This window comes from Narcine bancroftii, chromosome 4 (genome assembly GCF_036971445.1).
Source record: "Narcine bancroftii isolate sNarBan1 chromosome 4, sNarBan1.hap1, whole genome shotgun sequence".
In the NCBI taxonomy this organism is placed as follows: Eukaryota; Metazoa; Chordata; class Chondrichthyes; order Torpediniformes; family Narcinidae; genus Narcine; species Narcine bancroftii.
In genome coordinates this window covers 280,016,785-280,028,938 of record NC_091472.1, presented here as the reverse complement: position 1 = coordinate 280,028,938, position 12,154 = coordinate 280,016,785, and the positions used below count along the sequence as shown (strand labels likewise).

General features: G+C 38.4%; 1 protein-coding gene across 3 annotated transcripts in view; it reads left to right on the top strand.

Annotated features, from left to right (window-relative positions):
* Positions 1-12,154, top strand: part of ubxn4 (UBX domain protein 4) — a 64,753-nt gene that overhangs the window by 20,817 nt on the left and 31,782 nt on the right. For 2 of the 3 annotated variants that reach the window (XM_069935173.1, XM_069935171.1), the window contains exons 4-6: positions 4,653-4,771; positions 8,017-8,188; positions 8,745-8,810. In XM_069935173.1, the coding sequence (XP_069791274.1) occupies positions 4,653-4,771; positions 8,017-8,188; positions 8,745-8,810 (357 nt within the window). The remainder of the gene's footprint in view (positions 1-4,652; positions 4,772-8,016; positions 8,189-8,744; positions 8,811-12,154) is intronic. The other variant, XM_069935172.1, reaches the window with a different exon arrangement.

Sequence of the window (12,154 nt, the reverse complement as noted above, 5' to 3'; positions counted from 1 at the left end):
AATCTGACTTTAGACATATTTCCCATAAATTTGTGAAGCATTTTTCAAGGTGGGAAGGTTACAAGAATGCAAACCTCCAACAATTTGGAGCAGTGGTATTCACTACTGTATATTTCAGCATATAAAACAACCATGAGACACCCAAATAACATGCCAAAAACAGGGTTCATCTTATAGGCTAGATACATGACCACACTCTTACCATCTTCTCAGTTATGTCAAATGTCCTTTGCAGCAAAACAATTGGTAGATTCCTTTGCCACTTCAATAACTTTTAACTTAAAACTTGTTTCATACTTAGTTTTGCTGAAGGCTTTGTGATAGCACCCACCTTTTGGCTACGCCCACCAGCTCAGTCAACACACGTTTTTATTTTGGGGGGGGGGGTTGTCTTACACAACCAATATATGATAAAACCATGAAATTCAGTTTGAAATTGGCGACCCTTCTTATCTGAAGGACGTCTTATATGCCACGAAATGTGGTAGTTAATTCAAAAGGCAACCAATCTTTTAAAAAAAAGTTTACATGTCACTTCCTGCCATAATCAAACTGATACATAATCTTTAAGAATGCAGGAGTCAGTTCACAGTGAGACCTTTGCTTTGGGAAACAATACTTTAATGATATTCTGCATCTTTACCTTAGTAACAATACAGGAAGACAAATAAATGTGCATGTTAGTTGACCGTCATAGAAATTGTTCATTTCTGACATGGAAAGATCAGTTTACAAATAGTCTAGGATTAGAAACTTGTGTAATCCTGGGGTTTATTAGAGTTATTGCATTTATTTTCATCTTTTGGACAGGTTTCAATTCTTCGCATTTAGTTGCTATACATCACTGTAACCACCTGGTTATTGTGATCTAATTTATGTCATTTAAAGAAATGTGAAATAAGAATAGCGATGTAGCTTTGTTCACATTTTACTTGGTAACAATAAACATTTCTCATGTGTAATGTCTTCTTCATAAATAAGAGTAGAACATATTTTGCATATCTCTCAGTCAACAATTCAAACATTTTGGCAGGTGCAGCTTGTACAATATAAATTGACCTTGCCAAACAAGATTTTACTGATATGTGAAAATAATGTAGAACTGATTTAATGAGTATTTATTGTGTTTAAATTAGATATGCAGCACAGTTAATAGGCCCTTCTGGCCCATGAGCCCATGCCCCTCAAATCCACCAGTTAACCTACAATCCCCAACCCCCATGTTTTAGAAGGGTGGGAAGAAACCTGATCACCCAGAGGAAGCCCACACAGATGCCGGAAGAATGTACAAACTCAATATAAAAAATGCCCCTTTTGTTGTTATATTATGAAGGACCTAGGCCTTGGGTAATTTTTTTTAATTGTAAATACCATTGATGTGCTGCAAGGTGGATTTTATTGATTAAATATGTATAGTTTTATGAAAAAAAACTAAGGAAAAAACTGAATGCTTCATAAAATGTCTAGTTGGAACTTGATGCTTTTTTTTGGTCAATATTTTGCAGATAGCAGTTGGTTTACCAGAATTTTATGATAAATAGACATTGAACAAGAATTCCATGGATGGATGTACAGAATTAGAGCAGGGAAATTAGTGAAAGCCAAGTTAGTTACTTGTAACCTTGGGATAACAAATAGAAAAGGGAAAGGGCACGATGTAGCGGAATTATGCCCATACTAGATCATTTTATAAATAATGGTGGATATTATATCAGAAATTAAAGCACTATTTTATTTAGGAAGAAATTCAGTGGAGGAGAAATAATTCTATCTTTCTCTTGCCGACTCCTAAAACTCATTTTGGGCTGATGTAAGTTGGCTTTATTTCATTGTTGATATGGGGGGGCGGGGGAACAGTATATTTGAGATAAAACCTTAATCTTCGTGTTTAAAAATTTTTATTTTTCAGAAGTTATTCTTTGTATAATATTTTTAAGTTTAAAAAGCTGAAAAATTATTTCTTGACTGCCAGCAAACATTTTTCTGATAGTGATTTGTGCTGTAAAGCATTCTGTGCCATAAAGTTTAATTTCTAGTGGTAATATTTCCATTGAGAAAAATTTCTTACTGGTTTGCCTTTTGTAGTTGAATTCAAATTTACATTGTTACTCAATACATTCATTGTTTTCAAAATAAAATAGGAGCTGTCCAATCTGATAAATTTTCATTTAAATATATCGCATTAAAAAAGATGGTTGGGATTTTGCTGAATATTAAGACTATTATGGTGCACTGCCAGCATGACCCATGCAAGTACTGTAAAATAGTTTGCAATGTTGGCATGTGTGTAGCTAAACAGTAAAGTTACAAACATTTCTTTCTCCCAGTGAATCTGTGCCTGTGTTCAATCTCTGGAATCTGCAAGATATTCACTGGCAGAGCAGAAACTAGCTGAAGTTTCCCAGTAGTGTATTCTTTAGAAATGATGTATTATTGTGAGGAACAAAGACAATATATATCAAAATATTGCATTAATTTAAATGTCATAGTATTTTGTAGCCCAATAACAGGCCCTTTGGCTCAACATGTCCTTGCCTACCAAGCTGCCATCCTGACCTTATTTCACTTTCCTGTGTTTGGCCCATATCCCTTGATACCTTTCCAATCCTTACACCTGTCTCTTAAACATTGTAAATATGCCTATATCTGACATTTCATCTGGTAACTTATTCAATATATGCATCACGCTCACTGTTGGAAAAACTTGTCCCTCAGCCCCCTTTCTTTCCTCTCTCAAGTCCATGTCTTTCTAATGTTAGACTCCCCTGCCCTGGGAAAAATACTGTGAATATCTACAACCTTATCTATGCCCCTCATGACTTTATTAACCTCTAAATTTACCCCTCAGCCCCTCAGTCTCTCCTTGTAACTGAAGGCTTCCAGTCATAACAACATTTCTGCACTCACACTTGCTGAATGACTTAGTGTTTTGATTTTTTTATGTTATTTCATTTGTTGAATCATGAAGTGTTAAATGCATTTTCTAACTTTGCCATCTTCCAGAGATTTTCTTGCCATTCATCAATTGAAGTCCCTAGCAATAACAAATGTCGCTTTAAGATACTTAGTTTAAAGATTGTTGGAGGAAAATAGTTCATCTTACACAAGCTTCACATTCACTTGGGGTGGTATGAAGACTGCAGTCAGATGTGATTTCTTGCAGCAGTTAGTTGAGGCAGTATTTCACTGTGAGCTATTCCAGAACAGGTTTAGCTGCTCACCAGGACTGCCATGTGTGAGTATCACGCACTCTTAATGAATAAGAAAACATTTCCACTACTTGTTTTTCCTGAGGATACTGTGTGGTTCATCTGGTGATTTGAGAAGTCCTCCAATTGTATAGTACTACATAATAGGGAGTAGACAGTGTAAACCATGTATCGGAAGCAGAGCATGCAGCATTCTTTCAACTCTCCTTGAACAGCAAGTCTAGTTTTAAGATTATCCACTTTATTCTCTGTGGCTTGGACATTTGCCAAAAAAATGCTGAGGAGCTGATTTTAAAACAATTCTTTTTCATCTTCATCTGCAGCCACTCAACAATCTGAACCTTTCCTACCTTGCATCCATAACCCTCTTTTTCTTGCACCCATGTGCCTAAGAGTCTTTTAGATGTCCCTATTGTACCAGTCTCCATCTTGCAGAGTTACAGACACTTGCTACTCTCTGTTTTCAAAAAAAGCTTGCCCCTGATGCTCCCTACTTTCTGCACTGATAGCTATCTCTGGTCAGATTCCAGGATCAGCAGGAAAGCCCAGTGATTCCCTCGGATTTACAGACCTGGTGACTGCTTCTGGGCAGTACCTGGGGTCAGCCTTAGGACCTTACAGCTCCCTTACATTTCATTAGTTTGGGGCTGTATCTGGTCAGTTCCCAGTAGTTCAGGTCAGTTCTTTGCTCATCGCAGGAGACTTCATTAGGGCCTTCTATTCAAGGTCTTGCATCCAAGTGCCTGTCAATTTTGAGGGGTCCTTTGCTGAGCGGATTTCAGAGGAGTTGAGGGCATGCAGCGGAGGTCCAGGGGTGCTTTGAGGTTGGGTTGTTGGGCCGATTGTGCCTGTAAGAAATACACGATGGTAGTATTGCAATTCGAGACCTGGTGGAGTCACTTTAATGAGGTGGGCTCTCTATCTGGCATTCCATGAGGTCAGGGCCTTAGTTTGTCAGGTCTGGTCTTCGGGTAGTTTCCAAGCATGTTAAAGAGTTGGGCCTCACATCTAGATGATTTTCAAACTTGTGAAAAGATTTAAAAGAGAAATATTAGAGTGCAGGGAAAACAGAGAATGGTTGTATTTTATGAGAAGAAAAGATCTGCTAGGAGCTCACAAGATTTTGCAATCTTCACCAGTACTATCTTGAACTCAAAACTGTGCATCCTGTAGTGATATTCTTGAGGTCAGTATATTGCATGCAATTGCTGGTCATACTTCAGGGCAAACAGCAAAACAATGTTCTTTGCAGGTGACCAAAGACAAGTACAGAACCGCTAAATATCAAAGCAGTGAGCACTGAGCAAAATTCACACTGATGGAATTTCAGGTCTTTATCACCAATTAAAACTTATTCACTCTTATCATTTCAAATTAATAAGTAAAGACATTGCCTAACTTTGTGTTTTACTCAACAATGATCCTTAAATCACTAACATACAGATCCTGTGGTATGCATTCCATCAAGCTTTTTTATAGGAGACAATGGAATTCCATTGGAGGTTATTGCGGGAAGTGTAACTGAAGAGGAACTAGTAGCTCGAATTCAGAAAGTGAAGGAAGTAAGGAACGATATATTTTTATGTTGAGATTGTTTATTGACAATTGCATTTGATTTTCACTTTGGTGCATCTTTAACCCTCAGCTAAACCACCAAATGCATGAACAGAAAGGAGATCAACAATGCATACATGATCTGACTTTTGAAGTTGAGGCTTTGTTTGCTCTCTCTTGGATGTTTAATTTTTTTTACAGGACCTATCTTATCCAGAACTGGAACATGTTGTGCTGATCTATATAAATCTACATAGCTATCTGAACCTTTCCTTCCTCACATTCATAGCCTTCTATTTTCTTGCACCCATGTCTTTTAGATGTCCCTATTGTACCAGCCTTCACATTGCAACGAATTACAGGCACCCACTACTCTATGTATTATTCTTCAAAAACTTGCCCCTGATGCTCCCCTAACTTCTCTCCCCTCACCATGTATAGATGTCTTCTGGTATTTGATATTCTCGTCCCAGGAAAAAAAGGTGCTGGGTCTCCACCCTTTTTCTGCTCTCTTAATGTTGTAGACCTTTATTAAGTCACCTCACATCCTTCTCTTTGCTCTGTTAAGCTTGCCTCATAAAATGTGTTCTCTGATCCAGGCAACATCCTGGTAAACTTCCTCTGCACCCTCTCTAAAGCTTCCTCATCCTTCCTATCCTGAGGCTACCAGAACTGGACACAGTATTCCAAGTGTGTTCTTATCAGAGTTTTATCGAACTACAACATTACCTCATGTCTCTTGAATTCAATTCCCTGAGTAATGAAGACCAGCATACTATAAGCCTTTTTAACTACCCTGTCAACCTGCACAGCAATCTTGAGAGATCGATGGATTTGGACCCTAAGGTCCCTCTGTTCTTCAACACAATCGTGCCATTAACCTTCTACCCTATCCACACCACCTCCAAACTTCATGTCATCTCCAGACTTATTGATACATCCCTCCACTTCTTTGGCTAGGTCATCTATAAAAATCTCAAAGACCAGGGAGTCCAGAACAGATCCTTGTAGAACTCCATGAGTCACTGACTTCCAGGCAGAATGTGTTCCAACCTTTACCATCCTTGACTTCATGCAGGCAAGCCAATTCTGAATCCACACAGCCAAAGTTCCATGGTCCAATGCCTCATGACTTTCTGAATGAGTTGATCATGGGGGCCCTGGTCAAAGGCCTCATTAAAATCCAAGTACAGTACACCACATCTGCTACCCTCCCTTAAATATTTTTAATACCTAATCTAGGAAGGCTTTCCTACAAGTTTGAGTACCATGTTAAAAATAAGGTTGATTATTGAGTATTTTAAAATCTATGAATTACTGTGAAATTGTATTTTGTTTTTATTGTATCTGGGCCTTAGATTAACAATTCTGCATTTCCAATAGTTTCTAATTCATTAGTGTAACGCTGAACCATCTGACAACACTGCTATTTAGTATTAATTTGATGATTTTAAATCTATTTCATTTTCAGAAATTCTGTTAACGTTAAGAAATATAGATTTTTCCAAAATTCCTTATCTATTTTTATAATATTTACATTAATGATCTGAAGAAAGGGACAGAGTGCAAGTTATCCAAGTTTATTGATCACATGAAACCAGGTGGGACGTCATGATGAGGATATTTGGGACTTTGCACATGGATTTTGAAAACTGAGTGAGTGAGAGAAAATGGAGTTTAATGTGGAAAAATGTGAGGGTATGCACATTAATAAGAGGAATCTAAAGGCAGAATATTACCTAAATGGAAAAAAAAATTGCAGATGATTGAAATACAGAGGGATCTTGTGTAAGAATTGATGGTATTTTGGAATCACAATAAGTTCCAAACTGCTTGGCAGGTGCAGCGAGTAATATGGAAGGCATTCGGCATATTGTCCTTTATTGCAAGAGTGTTAGAGTTTCGAAATAAGGAAGGATTGTTACAATTCCACGTTATTCATCAGGATAACAAGTTTGGTCTTATTAAAGTATATATTGACATTGGGAGTAGCTGGAAATAAATTTGCTGTTCTAATTCTTGGGATGAGAAGTTTATTTGATTCATGAGTGTTTAAAGAAATTATCTGAAAACTTTAGAGTTTGGAAGAATGCGGAGTGATCTTATCACAAACATGGAGATTTAGTTGTAATGGTGATAAATGTTGAGATGTTTTGTAAGCATGGGGTCTTCATTACACATTTGGGTATGGTCAAAGTACGAGTGAACGTGTAGTAGACAGTGATTTGAAAATGGCGGCACTGCTGTTGATGCAGAGCTGTGAGAAGTGAGGAGCAGAGAGAGTGCTCCTGTGGGATCCAACTGCTCAGTCAACTGCTATCAGCTCCACACAGGATTTGAACAGCCTGTTAAAAGTAGCTGACAGTAGATTCATTTAAAATCCCGTGACTGTGGAGTCTGTGCCCAAGATATAGGCGCCTCTGATCAGCAACCATGAGGGGTTGCAGACTCTTGGGGAGTAGAGGACTGGCACAGGGCACCAGAAAATTGGGAGACCATCCCCCGTCTGAGAAGGGGAAGCAAAGGAGACCCATGGGACAGTGACCACAGCAGAAGATCAGTGAGGGATTCTGCACTTGTAAGGTCCATGCATGCAGTGGGCTGCTGGCGAGGCGAGGAACCCACGGAGGCTGCGGGCTGGTGGAGAATCCTGTCGGGATACTTGCGTTGGGCTGTGGACTGCTGGAGACTGGCTGGAAACTGGCTGAAGGGATACCAGGTATCGGATCTGGGATGTGAAGGGGTGCCAAAGGCACTGAAGGGTTACTGACTGTGATGGAGGTTTGATCTGGAGATTGGGTTGCAAATAGTTTGGACTGGACTCTGTGTGGCTGCGGAAGCACTGGAGGCAAATCTACGGACACGGCAACTCGAGAGGGACTGTCTTTTGCTTCTCTTTCTCTTCTCTGACTGTAGGAGGCACTTCAGGCAATATCTGCTGATGGCAAATCTGTCTGCCTTACAGCAGGCAAAAGCAATTTTGTGTAATATTACGCTGTTTTATTACAATGACAATAAATTGAATCTTGAATTTTTGGAATCCTAAACTTAGAGGAATGTAGAAGCTAGATTATTTAAAGAAGATGTAGATGCATTTATTTGAAAGTCCAAGAAATTGGGCCATTTGGGAAACAGGTACAGAAGATAAGATGGAGCTTGGGGCCATGACCACGATTCATGGTTGAATGTTTTCGGGCCTAAGATGCTGATTCTTGCTGATTTTCTTATATTGTTATGTTTTACTTCCTGCTAGATGCATAGACAAAAGAATGTAGCAGCCGGTGACAACCAGGAAAACCATATAGGTCAATGTCATGCTTCAACAAGTGAGTCTCCAGAAAATGTTGAACCTAATCAGCCACAAGTTCTTAATACAAGAACAACAGAAACACTGGCACCAAAAGTGCTTGAAGGAAAATCAAAAGGTAAATTATTTTTTACAAATTATAAGAAAATCATTAACAATTATGAGGAGTGGGAAATATTGTGATTTTTCACCATTTCAAAAATTTAAGCAGTATGTTTGTCTTTATTAGTGAACCACCTGATCACTTTCAGAAAATTGATTATTTTCTATAACTAAAATTTCATTTCATTGTTTTATTAAAGGTGTACTTTGTTTTTACTGTAGAGAAAGGTGAGAGGAGGACTGGAGAACTTGGGAGATTTAGTGGTAGTATTTTGAATACAGTTGGTAATACAGTTGAGGTGCTGAAGGTCCTGATGTCCCTGTAGATGGACAGATCTCCTATGCCTGATTAGATATATCCAAGGACATGGTGAGAAACAAGAGATGAAATTGCAGGTGCCCTGGCTAAAACTTTTGAGTAAGTACAGATGAGACTCCAGAAGACTGGAAAATGTTATGCCCTTTCAAGAAGGGTTACTGGTTTTAAAAAAAACAAGGAACTGCAGGCCAGTGAGTCTCGCAACTGTGCTAAATTACTGGAGAGTCTCCTGATGTACTGTATATTTCGGCAGATAAGATGACCCCGAAGCACCCAAAACAAAAAAGCAGGTCGTCTTGTGGGCCAGATATAAAAACAGGTGACCTTAAAATTCTGGCTGTGTTTTTAATTTGGTATTTTTTAAATGTATATCATTTGTAATATGATTTACAATTTATGTATGTTTTTGATATACTGAAGTTTGTGTAACTATCATAATTTTATTGAATTGTATTTTTTATTTAAGTTCATTATTAAAATCAATTAAAATATTTTAAAATAAAAAAAATTTGGGCCAGGAAAGCAGTCCAGTCCCACCACCTCCCCACTACTGCCACCTCCCCACCATCACCCACCCAGACATTTTACAATTGTAAATGGTATAAAAAGAATTGTATAAAAACAATTGTAAAGAATTGTCAAGATCCCTGCTCCTGTCCGGGAGCCTAAGCCGACTTCTTTGATGCAGACGGTACCACGCCTGATGTTGATTGTGAAGACTTGGACCCAGCTCCGTTTGGCATGTTTCAGGCCAGAAGCAAAGATTTTTTTTAAACTGTTACTGTAATCTCCTGCTTGCTTAATTTACAAATTTGTTACTTGGTGATTGAGGTGTTGTAACAATGTTTGGGTTGTTGCTGGGAGGCCCGGACACCAATCTCCAGGCGTTCCTTGCAGCCACTCTGAGGCGTTGAATAGAAAATCGGCGGGTCGTCTCATGCGACAGATATGAGCTAAAACCATGAAATTGGGGTCCCATCTTATCTGAAGGTCGTCTTATCTACTGAAATTTACAGTACATGCACTTGGATGGACAAGGGATGATTAGCAATAGTCATCATGGTTTTTTTTTTAATGGGTCAGTTCTGACAAATTTGAGTTTTTTGAAGATGTGATTAAGACAGTTGGCAAAGGCAGAGCTAAAAACATTGTATATATGGACTTCGAATCTTCTTCTTTGGCTTGGCTTCGCGGACAAAGATTTATGGAGGGGGTAAATGTCTTAGGTTGCATGTAGTTGGGCAGCTCTGGGAGGTGATATCGCAGATTGGATAGAAAATTACCTTCATGGTGATAGTGGAATATTTTACGGACTGGGGGTTTGTGACTAATGATGTGCCATAGGATTAGGTGCTGGGCCCATGAGATCAGGGGTTGACAACCTTTTAATTTTTAATTTAGACATATAGCACAGTAACAGGCCATTTCGGCCCACGAGTATGTTCCGGGGGTGTAGTTTAACTGGGCAGCATGCACTCATGGGCTGAAATAACCTGTTACCGTGCTGTATATCTAAATTAAAAGGTTGCCCACCCCTGATTTAGATGAAAGCATACATAGCATGATTAGCAAGTCTGCGGATGACAATAAAGTGTGATACTGTAGATAGTGAAGTGCCAAAGATTGTAGCAGGATCTTGATTGGTTGGGAAGGTGGGCAGAAGAATGGTTGGTGGAATTTAGTACAGAGTGTTGCATTTTGGGAGGTCTAATGTGGGTCAGAATAACACAATGAATGGTTGTAATCTTATGAGTGTTGTAGAATAGAGGGATCTCTGAGTGCAAGTACATAGTACCTTGAAAATGACATTACAGGAAAATAGAATGGTCAAAAAAGATTTTGGGCATATTGGCTTTGGTCATTCAGAGTATTGAGTAGAGCTGTTGAAGCATTGTGTTCAGTGTTGGTTGCTGTGGTGCAGGAAAATATGTTGTCAAGCTGGAGGGGGTGCAGAAAAGATTTAAGAAGATGTTGTCAGGACTTGGGGAGCTTTATCTCAACAGAGATGTTGAGCAAACTGGAGTATTTCTGTGGAACACAAAAGGATGAAGGGTGATCCCATAGAGCTAGACACGATCATGAGAGGAATAGATTGGGTAAATGTCGAGTGAATTTTACACAGGGTGATGAGTGTATGGAACTAGCTGCTGGAAGAAATAGTTGAAGCAAGTACTATACCGATGTTTAAGAAATAATTGGATGGTTACATGGATTGGATAGGTTAATGAGGAGATGGGCCAAACTCAATGAAGTGGGAGTAGTGTGCATGCTGCATTTTGGTTGGCATGGACAAGTTGGGCCAAAGAGCCTGCTCCATACTGAATAGCTCTAAATGGCAGAGTATTATTGATGGGCAATTCTAATGACAGAATTTTGATTTAAAAAAAAAAAGATTTTCTCCATGACAAGCTGTCCAACGTTTAGTCCTTTGAAGTTACATTGGGGGGGGGGGGTGGGGAAAGGGCCCTGATTTTGTTGGATTTTTGGCCATTGTTTCCTTGGATAAATTTGAGCAAGGTCATAATTTCCATCACAGGATGCAAGTCCTAAAGTTCTTCAGAATCTACTCTCATGTTTACTTTCTCATAGGGTTTAGTTTGGATGTGGCAGATCCACTCACTCACCAAACATTTGCCCATTATGCCATGGAAAGCCTAGTTGATATGCCAGGAGCAGCTGCAATGGTCAGTTCTTGCACAAAAGTCTCCCAAGAACAATTTTTGATTGTTCTCAAAAGCAGATGCTCAAGGGTGAGCACACCTTCTAGAAACTTTATCTGCCCATTATTGCATTACTATTTCAAGAATCTAACTATATCCAAATTGGCTGCTGCTTTTATCTAAATTAAATTTCATTGGTCACAAGTTAATTTTATGTTAAAATAGTAAACAATTCTATATAAATATAGGCACTGTTGTGAAAGGGTTAAATTCTTGAGAAATGTCTGTGAACATTTTTTCGACTCAGAAACAATTAATTTCAATCAGGGTCAATTAACATGAACATTTGTTGTTTTTCCCTGTTGAGTTACAAATAGTACAATTGACTGTTGCTGTTTGATTACTGTATGAAGGTTACATATAAATAGATTTTTTTTTAACTTCTGAATGAGCTGCAAGCCCTATTCCATAACCATGAAGATGTTTGCATTTTTGTAACTAACTTTGCTATCTTTAAAAATGAATTTTTACAGGGGAATTTGCATAAAGTGTATTTCCATAAGTCGGGTCTTCTACAACCCAGGGAGTCTGTTTATTATTTTTGATGAATGCAAAATAGAAATTAGCATGTAAAGTGTTGCAAAGATTGATAGAGAAAATAATTAACAAAGATTATAAAATAAGCCATGTTTTGTTTAGTATTTTTTGCTAACTTAGTTTCTGTTCATTATATGGTAGATTAAATACCAGAGAGAACCAGTAAAGTATTTGTGGAGATGTGGGACCCTGGCATGTCTTGGAAGCTGAAATAGGCCGTTAAGGTTGTATCATAGTTTTTTGGAAAAAATTTCCAGCATTGGAGGCAATGTGAAATGATCGTCATCAGATTTATTAAAATAAGACCCTCATTTAGAATTAACAAATCAGTTCTGATAAGATCTCAAGGATACAGAAGCAGGATAAGGAGTTAATCCCATGGGAAGAATAATACAGTGAGATTATA